Source organism: Miniopterus schreibersii (assembly GCF_964146895.1).
Source record: "Miniopterus schreibersii genome assembly, chromosome: 10".
NCBI classification, from domain to species: Eukaryota; Metazoa; Chordata; class Mammalia; order Chiroptera; family Miniopteridae; genus Miniopterus; species Miniopterus schreibersii.
This window is the reverse complement of record NC_138110.1, coordinates 50427977-50452646: the sequence shown is the minus strand read 5'-3', so window position 1 is coordinate 50452646 and position 24670 is coordinate 50427977. Positions and strand designations below refer to the sequence as shown.

Genomic DNA, 24670 nt, shown 5'->3' with positions numbered 1-24670 from the left:
TATACTTTCACACAGGCCACGTGGGGGCACAGTAAGGCTGGCTCTGCCCACTGACCTCAGCTTAATACCACCGTCAGCTCAGTACAGGGAGCCCAGGGAACAACAAGCTGCAGACATGGAGGTTTCCCCATCATATAAAAATCTTTAATAAAAATAGCTCTCACGGAGGCCTAATATATGGTGACAGATTTTACTTTGAGTGGTGGGCACACAGTGCAATATACAGGTCTTATATCATAGAAATCTACACCTGAAACCTATATGATCCTATTAACCAATGTCACCCCAATAAATTTAAAAAATTAATTAATTTAAAAAAAAAGAAAGAAAATAGCTCTCCACAGAACCGGCCATAAAACAGAAGTAGCAAACTCAATTTCCTGCCACCGGGCAGGAGGGAATGAGACAAGCTGAGTGGGCCACAGAAAACTGTGCTAGGCCCAAAAGGTACAGCTCTGGCTGGCTACTGACACATGGGATGTGGGCTCAGGGTTGACACATTTCATTTTTCAAGTGGAGTTACAAATAATGTTGTTTTAAAAAAACTACATTTTTGTAATGGTGATCACTAATTGATCACCCTCCCCACCAAATGATAGTAAAATGCTAAATAAAACACAGGCAGCCAGTTAACAGCCTGTTTTGTACACTCAAGATAAAAATAAGTGGGTTCATACAGTAGCAAAACATCTGTACAAAGTACAAAGGTGACAGTTGATCTGTTAGCATGGAGACAGCCTGCCAGGGAGGAATGGGACAGACTCCTCCCTGAGACCAACAGATGAGGTAAAAAAAGGTAAAAGAATGAATGGTAAGAAGTAGCAGGAAGTGTTGCAGCACTGGCCTGCCAGTCTGCAGCCCCAGGACAGCAGAGCCCTGTGGGTTAATGCAAGGGCCAGCTGGGGCTGAAGAACTCCCGACAGATTTCCAGACCCTAAGGAGAGCCAGCCCTCGCTGAGCCCTAATATCCCATGAGTCTTTTGGCCTCTTCGCTCTGGGCCTGTAGGGTCTCACTTGCATACTTCTGAAGGAGTTCCATCTTCTTCCTTCGCACAAGTGCCTCCTCGATCTGTGGAAAACAAGAGTAAAAGACTCATGCAACACTCCTCAGTAAGGCCCTCTATGCCCTGCCAAAACCCAGCCAGGAGGGAGTCCCTGTGAAGGAGGCCACTGAGGAGCTCAACACCCAGAGTGGTCATGAAGGTCCCTTCCTGACCCACTGGAAGCATGTGAACAATAAAATGTTTGTCAGTTTCCTCTAAAGCAGTTAAAATCCTGCCTTCTCTAGATTTCACACTCTATTAGGAGCACAGTGACCAGTGCCATATGGTCAGGAGTCAGAGCTGCCCAAATGGATAGACAGGGGGGGAAAGCCAGTGAAGCACTCAATGGAGTCTCCTTTAGAGGCAAGGCTCCTGGCACTTGGGAAGCTACACTTGCAAGGGCAGCTCACAGCCTCCACCTACCTCTTGCTGTGATGGCACAGGAACATGAGCGATGAACTTCTGCTGCTCGTCTTCCCCTCCTTTCTCCTGGCTGCCTTCCTCATCAGACTACAAACAGAGAACAACCGAAAGTCCGTGAGTAGGAGACCACGAAATAAATGTTGGTAGTGCTATAAAATGCACTACTCTGCAGCTGTGTAAAAGGGGGAAAAAGGAATTAGGAAGTTCTATACTCATACAGAAACACAGCCAAGACATCATTAAGTGCGAAAATCTATAGAACATTGTGTATATTATGCTAACTTTTGCATTAAAAAAGAAAATAAGAATAGAAACTAGTGACAGCAGCAAGGACTAGGTAGATGGAGAGCAGAGCTGTAAAAGACAATCTTGATTGACTACAGACTGTTTCGCTCTCGATCGTTGTGAGTATATTACCTATTTTTAAAAAATTAAATTTAAAGTCTGGTCAAAATGATGACGTAAATGCTGTGCTGGACTCCTCCCCTCACAACCACATCAAAATTACAACTAAATTACAGAATAACTGTCATGAGAGTCACCTGGAAAGCAGCTGAACAGAAGTCCTATAACTAAGCTATACAGAAGCCATGTCAAGACTGGTAAGAGGGGAAGAGACACTGAACAGGAGGGTCTCATACCCACAATGTGGCAATTAAGAGTCAGGAGGGATATCTCCGCTGCAGAGGTCTCTCCTGAGGAACAAGGGGCCCCCTCCCCAGCCCAGTGCCAGGAAGAGGAGTCCCCATAACATCTGGCTATGGAAACAAGCAGAGAATGCAAGTGAGATGGAGGGCTGCTGGAGACACTCCTCTTGAGGTGCCCAGAAACGGACTCACTCACAAACTCATTCACTCTGGGCTCCAGCACTGGGGCAGCAGCTGGAGAAGTGCAAGACACGAATGGGGAGGAACTAAATTGATGAGCTTCAGGACAAGCATTGGAGGGGCAGGAGTCGGGGTAGTTCTCTCCAGGACGGAAGTGCTGGCAGGTGGAATTGTTCCTTTTTGAGCCCTCCTCCCATCCAGCCGGTAGAAGCCGGTGGGCACCAAATCTGAGATCTCCATTAACCTGGCTAACATGGTTCTCTCTACCTTGATGATTCCCTGAGACCCCCACCCCACTCAACTCAATCACCAGGCCTGAGCCTCTTCTCGCAGCTGCTCCACATAAGCAGACTTTCTTAAAATCTCTGAAAGGTGTACAAACCCCAAACAAGCAGTGGCTGGCCTCAGCAGGCCCTGTACCTCTTGGTAAGCAGCCCCAGGCTGAGTATAGGCAGTAACCGGCCCCGACAACTTGCACTGTAACTTCCATCAGGTGGCCCCAAGCCTGGCATAAGCAGTGGCCAGTCTTAGCTCTAAATGTAGCTTCAAAGAAGTAGCCATAAGCCTGGCACAACGGATGGCTGGCCTCAGCTCACATCACAGGGTCCACCAGAGGGTCCAAAGCCCAACACCAGGGGCTGTTGGCCTCGGTCCACAGCACAGCCTCTCCCAAACACCTTCAAGCAGCAACAACCGCAGATCACGTTGTAGCGCCTACCAGGGGGCCCCAGGCGAGGCAAAAAGCAGCGGCTGAGCTTGACCTGCACCGAAGCCCTTCCTAAGAGGTCCAGCCCTCGCGACTCAGAGGCGAAGGCAGCGAGCGCGGGGACCCTCACGCCCACCAGTACCTCCTCCTCAGCGACAGCATAGATGTTGATCTCCTCCTCCTCTTCCTCCTCTTCCTTCTCTCCTCTTGCCAGCCGAGCCTCTCTCTCTGTTTTCCACTTTTCCACTAATTCAGCTCTGACTGAAGACAAGAGACAGCAGGTGTTACTTTTGTCTCTAAACAAGCTCTAAACACTAAGCAGGGCGAGGCAAGATGTTCCCTCAGAAAAGGGACACCCCTCGTTCTGCCCTGGAGGGAATCAGACAGGAGGGACAGTCTGGTCTCACAACAGCTCTGACTTAGGTGACTACGAGGCAGCTTTTTAGGGAACACCCTCAGATCCTCCCCAGTTCACCGACCTCGGTGGCTTCCTGACATGCCCACGTGAAAACAGAGATGCTGTCATACAGCATGCTGGCGAAGAGCTCCAACTCCTGACCACCTGCCTCTAACTTCTAAAGCCCTAGATCAATGCATCTCATGGGGAGGAGCATCAACTAATTCTTCACAGATTTGTCACGAGGCTTCAAAAGGATGTCAGCAAAAGGCTCAGCACAGTGCTTGGCATGGAGGAAGCTCTCAGAAAGGGAGACCCATCTTGCTCTACACTGATAACCCATTAGCCGTGTTTAAAGCAGATCTAAATCTCCTTAAGTGGGCACTACTTCATGATTTCAAGAAAGACTAGTCTGGAAAATAATCCTGGTGGACAGGGACCAGGTCCGATGCCAGTCTGTAGCTTCCCCAACATTCTCCTTCTGGCCCAACACCATGCTAACTGCCTCATAGTTACTGGGGGTTAGGTCTTTAGCAGACCACTTCCTCTGAAGACCATTAGCAGCAAAGAAAACTTTCTGGCATAAAGCACTATCTAAAAACCCCGTTTCAAAAAGAGAACAGAAATCAGAGGCCATATGTAATGAAACGAAATGTCTGTAGACCTACATTTCTTTTCATATTCCTGTTCCAAAGGCACAATAACACCATCATCTTCATCTAGGTAACCGTAGTATTCAAAATCAATTGCCTTCATGAGCTCAGCACGTGTCTTTCTTGGAGGAGGAAGAGCTAAAAGAAAGAGCACCAATTTAGCTGAACTTTCCACCATTATCACACTCAAGCCTTCTCCCTGCACACTGTTATACAGGTATACAGTATGTGTGTTCATGGAAATATAAAACAGACACTTCTCTACACAAGTTATAAGATTATATAAGTGGACTATCCATCAGTGTTGAAACCTTTGACCCAATTAGTCCTTTTAAAAAGAATCTATCCTAATTTAAAAACAAAACAAGAGCTGGCAAAAATTTATGGACAGAGATGTGCAATCGCAGCATTATTTATATAACAATGAAAACGTAGAATATCCTAGAATTATTAATTGCAGAATGTGTTTGGATGGGGTAGCCTCCAGCTCTGAAAATACTGTTCACAAGGAAATGCCATAATGTTTAATGGGGGAGGGAAAACATGAGGAGAAAACATAAATATATAGATAACACAAAAGAAATTATAAACAAACAAAACAGATAAATGAGAAAGTCCTGAAGAAAATACTTTCAGACTAAGGACCACTATTCAGAATATTTAAGTAATTCTTGAAAATCAAAAGGGAAATGACACCCTGGCTGGGTAACTCAGTTGGTTAGACTGTCATCCCGATACACCAAGGTTGTGGGTTCAATTCCCAGTCAGGGCACATACAAGACTCAACCAATGAATGCATCAGTAAGTGAAACATAAGTTGATGCACATTCAATGTTTCTCTCTCTCACCCTTCCTCTCTCTAAAATCAATAAAAACATTAAAAAAACAAAACAAAAAGAGGGTGGAATTAATAGGTAAATGAGTGTTGTGACCGACTGCCATTCCCTGACTCTCTCCTTCTCTTTGGGCCTCCCTGTTCCCTGAGACACAATATTGAAATTAGGCCAATTAATAACCCTACAATGGCCTCTAAGTGTTTCAAGTGAAAGGAAGTTTCCTGTCTCTCACTTGAAATCAAAAGCTAGAAATTATTAAGCTTAATGAGGAAGGCACATCAAAAGCCAAGGTAGGTCAAAAGCTCAGCCTCTTGCGCCAGTCAGCCAAGTTGTGACTGCAAAGGCAAAGTTCATGAAGGAAGTTAAAAGTGAACGCATGAATGACAAGCAAGCAAAACAGCCTTATTGCTGATGTGGAGAAAGTTTGAGTGGTCTGGACAGAAGATCAGATCAGCTGCAACACTCCCTTAAGATAAAGCCTAATCCAGAGCAAGGTCCTAACTCTCTTCAATTTTATGAAGGCTGAGAGAGGTGAGCAAGCTGCAGAAGAAAAGTTTGAAGCCAGTAGAGGTTGGTTCATGAAGTTTAAGGAAAGAAGCCATTTCCATAACATAAAAGTGCAAGGTGATGCAGCAAGTAAGTACTGATGTAGAAGCTGCAACAAGTTGCCCAGAAGATCTCGCTAAAATAATTCATGAAGGTGGCTACACTAACAACAGATTTTCAGTGTAGATGAAACAGCCTTATATTGGAAGATGACATCTAGGACTTTCATAGCTAGAGAGAAGTCAATGCCTGGCTTCAAAATGTCAAAGGACAGGCTGACTCTCATGTTAAGGGCTAATACAGCTGATAAATTTAAGTTGAAGCCAGTGCTCATTTATTATTCTGAAAATCCTAGAGCCCTTAAGATTTATGCTAACTCTATTCTACCTCTCCTCTGTAAATGGAACAAAGACTGGATGATAGCACATCTCTTTACAACATGATTTGCTGAATATTTTAAGCCCACTGTTGAGACCTACTGCTCAGAAGAGATTTTTTTCAAAATATTACTGCTAATTGACAATGCACCTGGTCACCCAAGAGCTCTGATGGAGAGGTTTAAGATTAATGTTGTTTCATGCCTGCTAACACAACATCCACTCTGCAGCACATGGATCAAGGAGTAATTTCATCTTTCAAGTCTTATTACGAAATATATTTTATAAGGCTATAGCTGCCACAGATAGTGTATTCCTCTAACGGATTGGGGCAAATAAATTAAAAATCTTCTGAAAAGGATTCATAATTCTAGATTTCACTAAGAAAATTCATGATTCATAAGAAGAGGTCAAAATATCAACATTAATGGGAGGTTAGAAGAAGTTGATTCCAATCATGTATGACTGTGAGGGGTCCAAAACTCCAGTCGAGTAAGTAACTGTAAATGTAGTAGAAACAGCGAGACAACTAGAATTACAAGTGGAGTCTGAAGATGTGACTGAATTCTGCAATCTCGTGATAAAACTTGAGTGGATGAGGAGTTGCTTCTTACGGATCAGCAAGGAAAGTGGTTTCTTGAGATGGAACATACTCCTGGTAAAGATGCTGTGAAGAGTGTTGAAATGACAACAAAAGATTTAGAATAACATAAACTTAGTTGATAAAGCTGAAGCAGGGTTTGAGAGGACTGACTCCAATTTTGAAAGAAGTTCTCCTGAGGGTAAAATGCCATCAAACAGCAGTGTGTGCTACAAAGAAATCATTCATAAAAAGAAGAGTGAATCAATGGGGCAAAGTTCACTGTTGTCTTATTTTAAGAAATTGCCACAACACCTGGCTGGGTGTGGCTCAGCGGTTGAGCATCGACCTAGGATCCAGGCGATCGGGGTTGGATTCCCGGTCGGGGCACATACCCGGGTTGTGGGCTCGATCAATGACTCTCTCATCATTGATGTTTCTATCTCTCTCTCTCCCTCTCCTTTCCTCTCTCTGAAATCAATAAAGATATAGTTAAAAAAAAAAAAGAAATTGCCACAGCCATCTCAGTCTTTAGCAACTACCAACCTGATGAGTCATCAGCCATTAACATCAAGGCAAGACCCTCTATCAGCAAAAAGATGATGGCTCCCTGAAGGGGCAGATGACAGTTAACATTTTTTTAGCAATAAAATATTTTTAAATTAAGGTATATACATTGCTTTTTAGCATAATGGTATTATTACACACTTAACAGACTACAGTATAGTGTAAACAACTTTCATATGCACTGGGAAACCCAAATATTCATGACTCACTTTATTGAGGTATTCGCTTTATTGCTGTGGCCTGGTACTGAACATGCAATATCTCCAAAGTATGCCTGTACAGGAAAACTCCAGACCAGTGGTTTCCATTTTGGAAAGCCAAGGTTTGGCTGAAGTTTTCCAGGGCCGTAGAGGAAAGGACAGGAGAAGTAAGGGTGCCTGGCTTGGATTGACAAACAGCAGCTCAACTTTTTTCTATCTTTACCTACTGTGGTCAGGCCCAAGGTTTTACTTGTTGGCCAGTTAGTTTTTTTAAGTAATAGGTAAGTGAAATATGAACCCAATTCAATTAAAAGCCTGCCCCAATAATTTTAGGAAATTTCAAATAGAGGAACTCCTCATTCAGACTAACTGGTATGTACAAAGAATGTGGAATTTGGCATCAGTAATTTCTAGGTACTTTTCAGCCCCGATTGTGTATTCTAGGCCTGTGACTTCAACTCCTCGTCCTTCAGCTTTCTTGTTTAAAATCTGGGAACGATAATTCTGACACGGCAGGGTTGTTGTACAGCAAAGAAATAATATAGGAGAAGCACCCAGCATATAGCATGTCTACTGTTATGATGATTAGCAATAAATTCAAGGCTAGTTTTTTGGTTCTCTGAGCAGCACCATAATAGTCAGCAAGAACAAGCACCTTACAAAAAGTGGCAAAAAGGGAGCCAAGAAGAAAGTGGTTGATCCGTTTTCTAAGAAAGACTGGTATGATGTGAAAGCACCAGTTATGTTCAATGTAAGAAATAAACACAGCAATCAGGTTTGGAAGACTTCTTAGGCTCAGCATCAACAGTCTGCTAAACCTGGAAAATGATGGAAATCAAGAGGTACAGACAAATGACTTGAGAGAAGTGGTCAATAAATTGACTCCAGATCGCATTGGAAAAGACATAGAAAAGTCTTGCCAATCTATTTATCTACTCCACAATATCTTTGTTAGAGAAGTAAAAATGCTGAAGAAGCCCAAGTTTGAATTGGGAGAGCTCATGTAGCTTCACAGTGAAGGAAGCAGTTCTGGAAAAGCTACTGGGGATAACACAGGTACTAAAAGTTAAATGAGCTGGTGGATATGAGCTCCCAGTCCAAGAATCTGTTTAAAATTCAGACCTTTAATGGTGACAAATAAAAGTCTATTTGTAATGTTTAAAAAAAATAATTTTAGGCCAAAACCTACCCAAACGTTAAATTACTTACGTTCTTTTTCAAATAGCTCTCTAACACCAGGCAAATCTTTTGCTGCTCCGAAGTATTTGTAACCTCGATTTCCCGGGACTTCTTTTCCTTCATGATCCAGCATTTTAGGGCCAACTTTCTTAATGGGAAGGAAGGAAAAAGAGAAAATGGATCTGATCCTTAACCCACTATTTCCATCTTGCAAATATATTTCAAGATAATAATATCTAACATGGAAAGTATTTGTGCACACAGAAAAATATTTAGGTACTTTTTTTATCCCTAAAAAATCAACCTAAATACTTAAAAAGTTAAGTAAATTATAGCAAATTCATGGATGGAATATATTCTATACCTTAATGATGGTTCTTTTTTGTTGTTGTTAATCCTTACCCAAGGATATTTTTTCCATTGGTTTTTTTAGAGAGAGTGGGAGGGAGGGAGAGGGTGGAAAAATAAACATATTATAAAATTTACCACTGCCCTAGCCAGTGTGGCTCAGATGGTTGGAGCATTGTCCTGTGCACCGAAAGGCTGCCAGTTCGATTCCTGGTAGGGGCACATATGGGAAGCAACCAATTGACGTTTCTCTCATATACCAATGTTTCTCTCTCTCTCTCTCTCCCCCCCCCCTCCAGTGCTTATCCCACCTTCTCTCCTTCTCTCTCTCTCCCTTGCCCTCTCTCTAAAATCAGGAAAACATATCCTTGGGTGGGGATAAAAAAAAAAGTTTACCACCCTAACCATTCTTATGTATACATAAAAATGGTATTAAATACATTCATAATGTCATGTAACCATCACCACCATCATCATAACTCTTTATCTTATAAAACTGAAACTCTGTATTACTTTTATACACAGAAAATAAAAATAAAGCTCTTAAGCATTAAAAAGGTCTGAAAGGAAATCCATAAAAATATTAATACTGATTTTTGGTGGTGAATATTTAGAATATCTTATATATTAATTTTCTAATGCTTCTGAAGTTGCTTTTCTGAGAGGGTTAATAAATTTCTGCATTACTTTAATGCAGTCTTACAGGGAACAAAATCACCATCACAGAACTGCTAAAGAGGCTGAATGAGAAAGTTCTTAGTGCATTGCCTAGAACACAACAGATGCTCAAGAAATGTGAGTGCCTTTCCTTTTGCAATGTGAAGAATAAATGCTTCATTTTTATGCCAGGTACTAAAGTGAGAATTATGGTTGTGTTAGACCTTCACAAAGATAAAAAGACCATCATATAGAAAAACTGCCATTTATTTCTTACATAACAACATTACAGCCCACTGATTAGATACTACTAGTTCAAATGACCTGAGGCAGAAGTTTGTCACAAATAGATAAATGATGCAAGCTCTGTGGCAGTATTTCTCAAAGTTGAGACCCAGCAGCAGGTCATGAAATCAATTAAGTGGGTCACAGTCATCAATTTTTTAAAAATCAAAATAAAACAGAATAGAAAATACTGAAGTGCATCAACACATACTAAGTATTTTTTAGCACATTTTTCTGTTTACTGGGTTGTAATATAAAATGTGTGTGTGTTTACAATGGGTCATGGTCCTAAAAGCTTGATAGCCACTGTTCCAGAGTATTGCATTTATAAGAGTCCAAAGAAAGGAAAGAATGGAATGTTCCAAGGCCCACTCAGGGAAAAATCCAATAATGGTTGCCCCAATTCCCAAGGAGTTCAGAGAAGGATGTGTGAGGGCCATGGTCATTTTAAACGAGACCCAGAGAGATCAAGCAACATGTGACTGGTAAATGCAGGTGCCTTATCTGATCTGAGACCTGTGCTGTGGAGTCTTTAAACATTGTCCGACCTATCCTTTTCAAAGGTTTCCTGTCCTCGCGGAATAGGCACTTTTTCAAACCTTCTTTCATGTCTTAAGTGCCTGCCCTCTGGCAGGCATGAGCTGGGAGCTGCAGGCTCCTAGATAGGACATACCCAGTCTTCCCCAAAGCTCACGAGCTCACCCCCAACAGCCACTGGGGCTGCTGCTTACTTACTCCATAATCAGGACCACCCAGCTCCTTTATCCGGACCTCCCAGTGTCCTTTCTCTCTTAGTAGTTTGTTAATTTCATCATTCAGGTCACGAATTCGGAATTCACCTAAACCAGCTAGAAAAAACAACAACATTCCTATCATTTCTTCAAAACACCACTCAATGTCATACCCATAAAAATAAATGCCACAGCAATACAGTCATAGTAGGGGACTTAACACCCTACTGACATCACTGGATAGATCTTCCAGAGAAAAAAATCAACAAGAAAACAGCAACCTTAAAGGAAACAGTAGATCAGATGGATTTAACTGATATTTACAGAACATTTCATCCCAAAGCTGCAGAATATACATTCTTCTCAAGTACACATGGAACATTCTCAAAGACATCACATGTTAGAACACAAAATAAGTCTTTACAAGTTTAAGAAGACTAAAATCATATCAAGCATTTTCTCAGATCACAATGCTATGAAACAAGGTATCAACTACAATAAAAACACTCAAAAATATTCAAACATATGGAAGCTAAACAGCATGTTATTAAACAATGAATAGGTTACCAATGAGATCAAAGAAATAAAAAACTTCCTGGCCCTGGCCAGCTGGGATCAGTGGTAAGTGCCGGCCCACATACCGAAGGGTTTCGGGTTCGATTCCGGTCAAGGGCACAGTTGCAGGCTCGATCCCCGGACCTCGTTTGGGATGCGCGCGGGAGGCAACCAAACAATGTGTCTCTCTCACATCCATGTTTCTCTCTCTCTCCTCCCCCTCCCTCTCTTCCACTCTCTCTAAAATATCAATGAAAAAAATATCCTCAGGTGAGGATTAAAAAAAAGTTTTTTAAATAAATAAAGTGGGTGCCCTGTAGACAGCATATGTATGGGTCTTGTTTAAAAAAACAAAAAAAACACAATGAGATATTACCTCACACCTGTCACAATGGTTATCATAAATCAAACAAGTGTCGGCGAACAGGTGGAGAAAAGGGAACTCTGGCGCACTATTGTTGGGACTGTAAGTTGGTACAGGCACCATGGAAAATATTATGGAGGTCCCCCCCAAAATTAAAAACAGAACTACCATATGACCCAGCAATTCCACTTCTGGGAATATAGCCAAAGAAATCCAAAACACTAATCTGAAAAGATATTTGCATCCTTGTGTTCACTGCAGTGTTATTTATTATAGCTGAAATACGAAAGCAACCTAAGTATCCACTGGTATACAAATGGATAGAGATGTAGTACATATACACAATGGAATACTACTTAACCATAACAAGAATAAAATCTTGTCATTTGCCAAAATAGGGATGGACCTAAAGGGTATTATGCTAAGTCAAATAAGTCATACAGAGAAAAACAAATACCATATAACTTCATTTATATGTGGGATAAAAGAAACAAAATAAAAAACAAACAAACAAACTCACAGATACACAGAACAGACTGGTGGTTGCCAGAGGGAAAGGGGTTTGGGGGCCTAGGCAAAGTGGGGGAAGGGGTTAAGAAGTACAAATTGGCAGTTATAAAAAGTTATGAGGATGTAAAGTTGACTATAGAGAATATACTCAATAATATTCCAACTAATATTGTATGTCAACTATAATTGAAACAAATTTTTAATTATTTAAAAAATAAATACCCATGTACTTCCCCCCAAATTTCTAATCTCCTTGCGGTTTCCTCTTTGACACATGGGTTATTTAGAAGTATGTTGTTTAATATCCAAATATTTAGGAATTTTCCCAATATCTTTCTGTTGATTTCTACATTAGTTCTATTATAATAAGAGAACATACTTGCATGATTTCAATTATTTTAAATTTGTTAACATTTGATTTATAGCCAAGAATATACTTTATTTTGGTGAATGTTCCATCTATTCTTTTAAAAAAGTATATTCTTTTATGCTAGGTGAAGTATTATTAGGTGGAGTGTTCTATAAATGTCAACTAGGTCAAATTATTGATAATATTGTTCAGTTCTTCTATGTCCTTACTGAGTTTCTACTTGTTCTATTGATTATTGAGAGAAGAATGTTGCCCTGGCTGAATAGCTCAGTTGGTTAGAGTGCCATCCCAAAACACCAAGGTCATGGGTTCTATCCCCAGTTAGGGCACATATAAGAATCAACCAATGAATGCATAAATAAGTGGAACAACAAATTGGTATTTCTCATCCTCTCTTTGCAATCAATCAATAAGCTCGGCCAGCATGGCTCAGTGGCTGAGCATCAACTAGGATCCAGGAGATCATGGTTCGATTCCGAGTAAGGGCACATGCAGGGTTGCAGGCTCGATCCCCAGTCTGGGGCATGCAGGAGGCAGCCGATCAATGACTCTCTCTCATCACTGATATTTCTCTCTCTCTCTCCCTCTCCCTCCCTCTCTCTGAAATCAATAAAGATATATTTAAAAAAACAAAACAACAATCAATAAAAAGAAGAGTGTTGAAGTCCCCAAGTCTAACTGTGGATTTTAAAATCAAGTACTTTAAGTAGACAGACTAGCTTACCATTCTGAATTTGAGCCACTTTTTTAGAGATCTCTCCAATGATCTGTGGGGGGAAAAAAAGCCAGTAAATTCTTATGACTTTTGAATATGTCTAAAAGCACAAGAAAGCCCAGCGAGGCAGTTGAGTATCGACCTAGAATCCAGGATAGCGATTCGATTCCCGTTCAGGGCACATGCAGGTCTGCGGGCTCACTCCCTGTCTGGGGCATGCAGGAGGCAGCCAATCAATGAGGACTCTCTCATCACTGATGTTTCTCTCTCTCTCTCCCTTCCTCTCTGAAATCAATGAAGAAATAAAAAAATAAATAAAAATAAAACATCCTTTTAAAAAAAATAGAAAGCACAGGAAAATATAAGTAAAAATTAGTAATTAAAAACTTAGAATTCTGGTTTAAGAGTCATTTAGATAATAAGAAGCAAATAGAGACTTCTTATTTCTACTAAGATTACATTCACCCAGAATGTACCTGTCGTCTCCACTTCTCAGCTTTGGGCAACTCAGTGCATTCCGAGGCAAGGAAGGGCCTTCGTTCCTAAAAAGAAGCAAATTATACATGTTGCCACTATATTATGTGAAGTTACAAGCTTCATGCATCATTCAACTGATTCAGGCCTGAAATCTAAAATGTCTAATGGTTTAAACACATCTGAAGTTTAAATTCCAGATCTTCATCAGGCCTTAAACCTCACTCTACAGTCTCTACTTAGGAAACAACTATATAAGCAAAAACATTCATTGCATTGTATTTAATACAATGGAAACAACTTAGAAGTCTAAGAATAGAGAAGTGGCTAAGTAAAATAGGTTATATCCATTTCTTGACATATTTATATTACCTTAAGAAATGATGGCCATCAGCATTTAGAACATAGGTGTTTGTGAATACACGTGAGAACACACATATATATACAAATGGCCAAAAAACATGAAAAGATGCTCAATGTCACTAATCATCAGAGAAATGAAAATTAAAACCACAACAAGATATCACCCCACACCTGTCAGTGGACTTACTGATTTATCATCAATAAATCAACAAACAAGTGTTGCAGAGAATGTGGAGAAAAGGGATCCCCCGGGCACTACTGATGGGAATGCAGATTAGACTGGTGCAGCCACTATGAAAAACAGTATGAAGAAGGGTCCTCAGAAAATTAAAAATGGAACTGCCTTATGACCCAGCAATTCTAATTCTGGGTATATATTTGAAGAATCCAAAACACTAATTCAAAAGACTATATGCACCCCTATGTTCACTGCAGCATTACTTACAATAGCCAAGATACGGGATCAACCCAAGTGCCCATCAATAGACAAGTAAATAAAAAAGTTGTGGTCCATATATAAAATAGAATATTACTCAAACATAAAAAAGAATGGCCCTGGCCGGTCTGGCTCAATTGGTCGAGCATCCTCTGGTGCACAGAAAGGTTGCCAGTTTGATTTCTGGTCAGTGCACATGCCCAGGTTGCAGGTTCAATCCCCAGTTGGGACGCATGCGGGAGGCTGACAAATGATGTTTCTCTCTCTTTCTCTCCTCTCACTTCCTCTCTTTCTAAAATCAATTAAAAAAATGTATTTTTAAAAACTGGATGAAATCTTACCCTTTGTGATAGCATGGATGGAACTAGAGGGTATTATGAGAAGTAAAATAAGTCAGTCAGAGCCCTAGCTGGTTTGGTTCAGCGGTTAGAGTGTCAGCCCATGGACTGAACGGTCCCGGGTTCGATCTGGCCAAGGGCACGTACCTTGGTTACAGGCTCAATCCCCAGCCCTAGTTGCGGCGCCTGCAGGAGGCAATCAATCAATGTGTCTCTCTCACATCAATGTTTCTCTTTCTCTCTCTCTCTCTCTCTCTAAAAAGCAATGGAAAAAATATCCTTGAGTGAGAATTTAAAAAAAAAAGTCAGTCAGAGAAAGACAAATACCATATAATTCCATATAGAATCTAAAGAACAATAAAAACAAACAAACAAAACAGAAAGAGATTTGTAGACAGAGAATAGACTGATGATTGCCAGAAGGGAGAGGGTGGGTTGGAGGACTGGGTGAAAAAGATAAAGGGATTAAGAAGTACAAATTGGTAGTTACAAAACAGTCATGGGGATGTCAAGTACAGCATAGGGAATATAGTCAATACTATTGTAATAACTGTGCATGGTGCGAGGTGAAACTAGAAAGATTAGGGGAAACACTTTGTAAAGTGTATGACTGTCTAACCACTAAGCTGTATACCTGAAACTAATACCAAAAAAAAATAAAATTCAAAGAATGGTATGTTTTATCCCTAACCTGGATAAGTTTCTGTGAGTTTGAGATCATTTACTTGTTTCAGGTTAGAGCTATTCCCCACAGCACTCTCCCTTCCTATTATTCAATATTAGACAGAGCTGGGATAAAATCAGAACCCAATTATCATCATACAAGAGACAGAAGAACAAGCAGCCGGGTCATCACACTGCCCTAGCTACAGAAAGATGTACCTGGAATTCAAGTGTATAGACTCATAATTGTGTCAGCAAGTACAGACAAGAAATAGGAAGATCTGGAGTTTGAAGTCTGCTCAGGAGGGAATTTTACCACATGTGTTCATACTTTACAATTCATGAGGAAGATTTACACCAACCTTCACTTTTCCCTCTTCCAGTTGAGCTTGGCGAAATCTTGCTAAGGCCGTCCTACCAGAAAGAGAGAAGACTCCATTAGATGCTGTTCACAGCTCACAGACTTCTTATCCCCCAAGTTCCTGGATAGTTTAAATCTGCTCATGACCATATTTAACATCATTCTTGTGTGCGTGTGCAAGTGTGTGTATGTTGTGATTAAGAAACCAGAGAGAAGTTATGAGTTTCCATGTTCCGAAGAGCAGAATTTGTAAGGCCATGTGTGTTCCTGAACACTCAAGCAACTATTTTATTTTCAGTCCATGCAAGAACTGTGGGAAACTCTACTTATCAGACCACTGTGGTGAGCAACACATCCAGATGTTAAAGACTAATATCTTGGGATGCCCCAGCTGTCACTCTCACAGCCCCTGTGCCACCCCCAGGTGAATGAATGTTCATCCAGTAAAAGTTCTGGGAACTGTCAGAAAACACTAATGAGGAAAACAAATGGGAAAATACGGGAATACTATTTTAAAACATGTAGAGAAGGAAACATATATCAAAGGCTCATACACCAAAAAGACCAAACACAAAAAGAGCTCCGTGGTAGTAACTGAGTTACATAAAATTTATAGACAAAATTGAGTTGATACTTACATGGCCTTTTCTGCATTTCGGGCCTAAAAGGAGAGAGAAGGGAAGAAAAATACCCATTTTTAAAATACACTTTTTTCCCCATTTACTTTTAAGGCACAATCACAAGCAGAATGCTTGGACTAACATAAATACAGTAACAAAAACAAAATACTAAAAGAGCACTCTCAGGAGCAGGCCCACACCTTTCTTCCCTCTCAGGCGTGCATCTCCTAAACTCTAAGGTTCCCCACAAATCGGAACCAGGGGAGCAATGGGTAGCAGCAGCATCTCATCCCAGGATAACCCCCTGAACCTGTCTCCAATGCCTCTTTTCTGTGACTTCCCAGAGAGCCAAAGCAGCCTAGGCTCATTTATTTCCTATAACATTTCTAGAGAGCCAAAGTAGCCCCCTAGGCTCTCCCCTGTTGCTTCTTCTATCTTAAGCCCTTCCTTGTTTCACTGTCCCCAGCTTTAATAAACACTCTCAAAATCAAAAAATATATTAAGACGTTCAAATCCTGTAACTTTACTTATGCTGCTCCCTTTACCTAAAGTCTTTATTCCTCTGCTCCCCAACCCCTTGGATCTAGCTAACTCCTATTCATCCTTCAAAAGTTACCTTTATCATCACCATCCCAGAAAGTTCTTCCATGACCCCCTTCTTCCCAGCTAAACTGCTACCCTTTGTCTGGGTATACCTACCATGGCACTTTCTATCCAGCATCACAACTGTCTGTTTCCTGGCAATTGAATTTGAGGAAGAAAAGACTGACTTTTACAAAGTGAGTTTTATGTAAATAATGTCACGCTAGTGTCAATTTATTTATCCCTGAAACACAGTGTCAGGCAGGGATGTTTTCTGGGTATAAGTAGAGAGTTCTTGCTGAATCACGTAACTGAATTTTATTCCTGGCTCTTCCACTTACCATCCTTGAGAAGTGGTCTAAGACTACTTTACAACAGGGATCATACATCTTATCTCATAAAGATGTTGTGACGACTTGTTGAGATAAGTACATGAAGAGATCAGTTATGCAGTTTATAGATATTCAGCAAAAGTGAGCTCATTTAAATCTCCTTTCTGACCCTCCTTTTCATTGGACACAATGAAACAAACTTGGCAGATGGCTTGGTGGATAAATGAACACTGTACCTACTAAGGAATAAAATCGAGGCTCTCCGAAGGGAAGTCATCATCCTGAAGGCTGAGGCTGTGTTTTAGCTATTTCATTAAAGCCTACAGTTCCTAAATATTTAATTTAGTGTTTCTCAGTGCTTACTCCATGCTTAAAACTCCATGCTAGGTGCTAGGAATTCAGCCATGGTTCTTCCCATGGAACTCATAGGAACTTCCTCCAAAACAATGAATCAATGGTAAGTGATCAGTGATAAGGGCATGTACCCAGGGTGATGAATCCAAAAATATGAACGTGTGATGGTGACAGTTATATAAAATACCCAACAATTCCTGTAGCCAGAAATATCTAGGCCAGAGGAGATTCCCAATGCCTGCTAGAGTTCAGAATTGAAGAGCCGCAGGGCAGCATGAAACAGTAAATTTGGGGTATATGCTCCTACAGAAAGGGCTGCTTCTAGCCAGCTGGTTTCTCTCCCTAGGTTCTTGTGCTCATCAGTCTACAAGGGCTTCCAATATGACCTCCTGTTGTAATTATTCTATACTATAACCTTACTATGGCATGGAGTGCTCCTATGGGGACCTCACTTAATGAAAATATTATTGTAACCAACACATATGAGCATCATTTTTGTACCAGCACTATAAGCACTCTCATATTTACTAGTCGTGAGCGCTTCTTGAATGCAGAAGCCAACTAACCACGCCGGACTAGAGATCACATCCTCATGCAATGACACTATGACATTCAGTCATACGTTACTGAGCACCCTCAACGTGTCAGACACAGTGCTGGACATCAAAGCAGCAATGATGAAAAGACCCTACCCTCGGGAAGTTTATATCTTTCGGGGGGGGGGGGGAACAAATCAAATAATCTAGGAACATATGGTCACAAATGCTGTGAGACTTGGGGACGAACGTGTGCCTCTCTGTTCCTTAGTTTTCCCTCTCGATAACGTAAAGCGCTTCCTCGAGATTAAAACACCACTGGAAGACGGTGGCTCTCGAGGCTCCAGTTTCCTCCAACTTCTGACAGCTGAAGAGAGGCAAGAAGAGGACTCGCAAGTTACAGCCTAGGAGCCCGAGGCCCGCAGCGATCCCGGCTGAGCGCCTACGACCGGGGCCCCAGATGGGGCTGGGAGCCCTCACGGCCCGCGGGCTCGCCCCCTCCCCACTCCCCCCCCCACTCCCCCCGCTACTCACCATCGTGCAAGTGAGGGGCTGCCCTCGGACCGCGTGGCCAGAGAACTCTCCGAGGCCAACCCCGACGGGAACTGAAGTTTCTAACTGACCGCACCACCAACTTTTCTGTCGGAAGGAAAAAAAAAAACACACCCGGAAGAACCGGAAATACAGGACCGGAAGCGAAGCTGAGAATCCGCTAGGCAAAAGGAAAGAAATGCAGGCTCGATCCGGTAGGCGGCCTTCCTTGGCGTCTGGACGTCACACCAACGCGTGCGTAGCAAGAATAGGGGCTTTGGCAAAACTGCGCTTGCGTACCGGGACTGACAAGCACTTCTCGGACTCAGCCCTCGGGCGGCTGGGTTTACTCTCGCGATAACTGCGAAGTTTCACGTGGTAGCTGTTGGTACAGCGGCGGCGGGCGGCGCTACGGCCAATGTGTTTAAATTAAGCATGCGTGGGGTTGTAGTTGCTACTACTCTAGATACAAATTCCACGCGCCCCCTGGAGAACAGACATGTTCTCGTTCTCATCCCAGTAAATGGTCTGAATTGTCACAACCGACTGGGGCCGGTTTCAGATTTGTCAAACATGAGAGGTATTCCTCTCAGGGGGCACACACAGAGTCTGGTGGAAGTCTGAATAAAAATAATAGCTACCATTTAATATTCTACTAAGTGCTAGGCCCTTTACCAACGTCTCATGCACTCCATAATCATCCTGCAAAATGGGCCTTTTTTTTTTTTTAACTTAACAGATGAGGAAACTAGAGCTTAAAGCTACTTGCTCAGTTCCAAACCTATGCCAAGAACTGACTCTGAGCTGAGAGTCCAATGAGGCCTGACACCACAGCCCCACATTGTTTGCATGATGCTATACAGCCTCAAAAATGAGCAAGGCTCTGATGCTAAAACCAGAAGGATTTTGGAGGCCCACTTACAACAGTACCAATAGACCTTGAAGAAAGTGACATTACTTGGCCAAGTTTAGAAGTTACATACTTTAATTCCCGGGGTCTTCTACCCTTGGCTTGCCTTTTAAAGGATGTAGGCTCCTTTCACTAATTGTTCTCCATGACTGAAGTATACAATAAACCCTCGGTTTTGCGGATCTCAATTTAACAGACTTCGGATTTAGTGGACAAAATTTCCGGTCCGTATGTCATGTGAAAATTAACCCCCTATAAACTTTAAAACGCTTTTAACTAAGATTTGCTTATAATTAAAACAGGTTATTTTTGTTATTACTTCGTTATTTTAACAGCTGTTAGCAAATAACCATATGTTGGGGGGGAAAAACAATAGTAATTTCACCGACAAATATTACGTATCTACAACTATAGTCTACATATTTATTTTTAAATATATCTTTATTGATTTCAGAGAGGCGAGGGATAGAAACATCGATGAGTCATTGATCAGCTGCCTCCAGCACGCCCCCTGCTGGGGATTGAACCCACAACCCCGGGCACGTGTCTTGACCACGAATTGAACCAGATCTCCTCCATCATAGGTCGATGCTCAACCGCTGAGCCACGTCATCTGAACTCAGTTGTTTTCAGTATCAAAGCAAGAATGCACAGGCCAAATTAACATTTTTTAAAACTGTTTTACTAGATAAGCAAAAGTATGCAAATAGCTTAAAGATATAAACAGTGTAGCTTTGCTACGCATAACAAAAATCGATGGAATTCAGGTGCATTTGAGATCTTGCTACCCAGCATATGTCATCAGTTTGGCTCAAATAATAAACTCCAAGGTATGGGTTCAATCCTCGGGCAGGGCAGATAAGGATCAGCCAATGAATGTGTAAATAAGTGGACCAACCAACCGATGTTTCTCTCCCTTCCTCTAAAATCAGTAAATAATTAGAATAATTCTTTACAATAAACTTTAATTCTCTACAAGTTTGAACGTTATGCCAATTTACTTGGCATAGCATGGTAGGATTATGAAGCCCACCCACAACCACCCTGTGGACCCAGACACAATGCTAGGTACCAGCAGGGGCCCATTGTGCCCTACCCGCTTCCTACTTCGCATCTAGTGAACTGGGTGTGTTTCCTTTGGAATTCTGGGCCTCCTTGCTTTAAGTAGCAGGGCCATGACTTTTTTCTGAGCTGTTCTTGAGTAGCCAATGGAGTGATGAGTTTTTCAGATCCCTAAACCCAGAGCAGCAGAGGTGGGCGCCCAGTTGTCCAGTGTGGTGGAACAGCTGATCTCAGTCCCAAAGCCAAGCGCGCTTTGGGGAGGTCAGGGCACTTTGGAACGGGTGCACCCTGAGAGGCCCATGCCTTAGAAAGCATGACCGTTCCAGCACCTGGTAAGCTCTTAACTGTCCCTTGCTTGGGTATCCTTAGGTGACTAAGAATCTTTGTGGGACTGCCTAAGCACATTTCCTCTAGCACATAAGCAGTCATATAGGAATATCCATTGCATTTGGCTCACCTGAGATGGCTGGTTTTTCCTGGAAGTTTGTTCAGACTCTACAGATCTCAAAATTAACACGGGAAATTATGCCTCTGAAGCCAACAAGCCCCATGACTGTTAGCCTTTCATTAATGCCAAGATGGCTGAAATGAGAATCTTTGATACTTCTACATTTTTTGTGCACACAATTAGAAAAACTATAAAATAGGCATAATGAATGGAAAACATTTTTAATTGGTCTCTCAAACCTTTGAAGATGATTTAGGTAAATAGATGAACCTATCATGTCGTTTAGGTGCCAGCCCAATTCTTTTAAGTATTAAAAACGGCTGGTTGAGAGGCGAGCCGGGGGACCCGAGATACTGCAACTGGAGCAGCATGGCCAAACCTTGTGGGGTGCGCCTGAGCGGGGAAGCCAGCAAACAGGTGGATGGCTTCAGGCAAAATCTTTTCCAGGAGGCTGAGGAATTCCTCTACAGATTCTTGCCACAGAAAAGCATACACCCCAATCAGCTTTTGCAAGAGGACTCCCTCAACGTTGCTGACCTGACTTCTCTCCGAGCCCCACTGGACATCCCTGTTCCAGACCCTCCACCCAATGATGATGAGATGGAAACAAACAGGAGAAGAAAGAAGTCCCTAAATGCGGCTTTCTCCCCGGGAATGAGAAGCTCCTGGCCCTGCTTGCCCTGGTTAGGCCAGAAGTCTGGACTCTCAAAGAAAAATGTATCCTGGTGACCTCATGGATCCAGCATCTGATCCCCAAGATTGAGGATGGAAATGACTTTGGGGTGGCAATCCAGAAGGTACTGGAGAGGGTGAATGAGGTCAAGACCAAAGTAGAAGCCTTCCAGACAACCATTTCCAAGTACTTCTCAGAGCGCAGGGATGCTGTGGCCAAGGCCTCTAAGGAGACCCACGTAATGGATTACAGGGCTCTAGTGCACGAGCGAGATGAGGCAGCCTATAGGGAGTTCAGGGCCATGGTGCTGGACCTGAGGGCCTTCTATGCTAAGTTTTATCGTATCATCAGCAGCAACCTGGAGAAAATTGTCAACCCAAAGGGTGAAGAGAAGCCATCTATGTACTGAGCCTGGGGCTAGAAGGGAAATAAATTACTAATGCTTTGTGTGGAAAACAAACAAACAAAGGCTTATTTTAAGAGGGAAGATGATTTGGGACCTGACTTGTCAAGGACAGATATGAAGTGTAAAAGCCTCCAGAGCAAAATTTGAATCCAATTGTTCTTTTATAGTGTTTTTCTCATGGCTAAAAGGTCTGTGTCTGCATGTACGTGTATTACAAATGTGAGACATTTTTCTACCTCCAAAAGGTATTGTTAAAATTTAAAAGCAGCCCGGCCGGGTGTGGCTCAGCGGTTGAGCGTCAACCTAGGATCCAGGCGATCAGGGTTCGATTCCTGGTCAGGGCACATGCCCGGGTTGCGGGCTCAATCCCCAATGACACTCTCATCATTGACATTTCTGTCTGTCTCTCTCCTTTCCTCTCTCTGAAATCAATAAAAATACATTTTTAAAAAAAATTTTAAAGCAAACACTTGTAAGAACTGGCTATTCTAAAATTCTCAGAAATATTGAAACGCAAATGTTTTTCAAGTTCATGTCATCAAAGATTAATCCTTAGTAAATAAAAGCTAGTTTGTTTTTGGTTTAAGTAAAACAGGTGTATCTTTATTTTGCCTGGGTTTTACAAAAACAGGTCTGTAATTAGTAATTGGCTTTTTAGGTCTATGGTGTTTCTATAAAATGTCCTAGATATGTCCTGGTTGGTATGGCTCAGTGGTTAGAGCACAGACCCAGCACCGAAGGGTCTCAGGTTTGATTCCCAATCAAGGGCATGTACTTGAGTTGCAGGTTCAATCCTGGCCCGTCGGGGCACGTGAGGCAACCAAATGATTTGTCGCTCTCATATCAATGTTTCCCTCCCTCCCTCCTATTCTAAGAAAAAAGTCAATGGTAAAAATATCCTCTGGTGAGGACTAACCAAAAAAAAAAAAAAAATCCTAGATAAAGAATGCTAATTGATTCTCAGTTTTCACTAGACAATAAGGTTTTGAGGTTAAAACCTCAAAATACGTAACATAGAAATTAACTGAGGTGTTTCAGAAGGGTCCCTGGAACACCGGAAAATATTTGAAATTGCATGGGAAGCACTGTAAAATAAATGTCGAAACCTCTAGGGTATACTGTATGGGCAAACAATGGTGGTAAATTAAACAGGGCTATGGGACACCCAAGATGGCTCCTTGGTTCTTCCCTGCTCCCTGGTTCCCCATTTTTTTGTTTTCTTTTTTGCATTCCTTCATGCATCACAGTGCACTTAAATCTAGGCTCAGATAAAGAAACTTATGAGCAGACATTACTGAAAGGGAACATCTTACACTATTGCCAAGGTTTGATAGTCACTTCAAGAAGTTGGTAACTGCTTCCTTTTACAGTGAGCTTCCTGACCCTAGAATTGCTACATGCTAAGGACAGCACATGCCATGAATAATTTAACATATTTTAAAAAACAAAATAACTCAAGTGCAACCGCAATCTTCCCAAGCAAAATCTTTCAAGGCACTACATATAAACTTCACTTTGGAAGCCTCCCCCACCAACTTCAATAGAAATGCAACTTTCTATCGAGTAAACCAACTTTTCCTTATGTGTGTTTTTTTTAGTGATATTCAATATTTATAAAGAAGTTCAAAACCATGGAAGTGCACTCTATCACTCTCAGTGTAACGTTGTTTTGCTGAACCAGAATTACATTCTACTTTCCTTTCAGGTAGTAAGTTTATGAACACAAAGAAACGGATAAATACTAAAAGCATTAAGTGAAAGAATACCAAAAGATTACTAAATTTTCAGGAGAAATGCATATCACTACAATGGAAAAATGAGATTACCTTAAATGATCAAGTTCTGTAGCAACAGTAAAACCGATATAATGCAACATTACACTTTTAAAACACTCTTGTCAGAGCAAATTCAAGCTGAATCCAATAATAAAGCCTCTAGACCAGGAAACATAGGAGATATAAAACTAAATGACACCATGAAGAAAAAAAAAAAAATAAATATAGGACATTCAAAAAATCAATGTTACAACTGTTGAGAGATTAATAAGAGACTAAAGAAACTTAACCAAATGCAATTTATAAACCTTCACTGAATCTGGTTTGGAAAAACTGGCTATGTAAGACTTTTTGATCCACTCATTTAAGTCAGTGATAAAGTTTCAAAAGGCTAAGGAGAAATAGCTGTTCTAGAAGTAGGCAAAAAGTCAATAAAACTTAACAGGGATGTAGCAAGACGAGGCCTTATCCTGCAGATCAGGGGTGGGCATATTTTTTTCTGCCAAGGGCCATTTAGGTATTTATAACACTATTCTGGGGCCATACAAAATTATCAAATTAAAAATTGGTGATGAAAAAAGCTCCCAGATTTATTGAATTTCAAGTCCCACCTGTGATTGACTTGGCAGGGCCAGACCAAAGTTTCCCACCCCTGCTTTAGACAATGCAAAATTCACTGTATTACTTCTACTTACTTTCCTTCATCAATCCCCCTCAACTCATGTTACAAGAGAGAAACTCCTGATCTTTTATCTAGTTTACTGGGATGGCAGTATCAGCAGATTATAGAGAAACAAGGGAAGTGTTTTCTTCCTAGGAAAAAGCTCCTGGAAGAATTCATTTCAAGTTCAGAATTGGGTTTCTTACCCATTGGTACCTAGTAATTAGCTTGATTTCCCTGAAAAACACATTTTCATGCTGCACTTGCTCAGCAACT

The 24670-nt window shown here is 41.5% G+C and overlaps 1 protein-coding gene and 1 pseudogene across 2 annotated transcripts; one reads left to right on the top strand and one right to left on the bottom strand.

The window, feature by feature from the left end:
- Positions 1-117: 117 nt before the first annotated feature.
- Positions 118-18757, bottom strand: ISY1 (ISY1 splicing factor homolog). The gene is made up of 11 exons (XM_081148939.1): positions 18463-18757; positions 16143-16165; positions 15506-15557; positions 13346-13411; positions 12879-12921; positions 10360-10472; positions 8365-8482; positions 4065-4187; positions 3142-3260; positions 1467-1553; positions 118-1069 (listed from the first exon to the last, which is right to left on the bottom strand). The coding sequence occupies exons 1-11, from the start codon at positions 18463-18465 to the stop codon at positions 962-964; spliced, it is 855 nt and encodes a 284-aa protein (XP_081005065.1). The 5' UTR covers positions 18466-18757; the 3' UTR covers positions 118-961.
- A 2415-nt stretch (positions 18758-21172) lies between these two features.
- LOC308563129 (proteasome activator complex subunit 2 pseudogene) lies at positions 21173-22030 on the top strand (annotated as a pseudogene). The gene has a single exon. The product of its transcript is annotated as a proteasome activator complex subunit 2 pseudogene (transcript).
- Positions 22031-24670: the final 2640 nt, after the last annotated feature.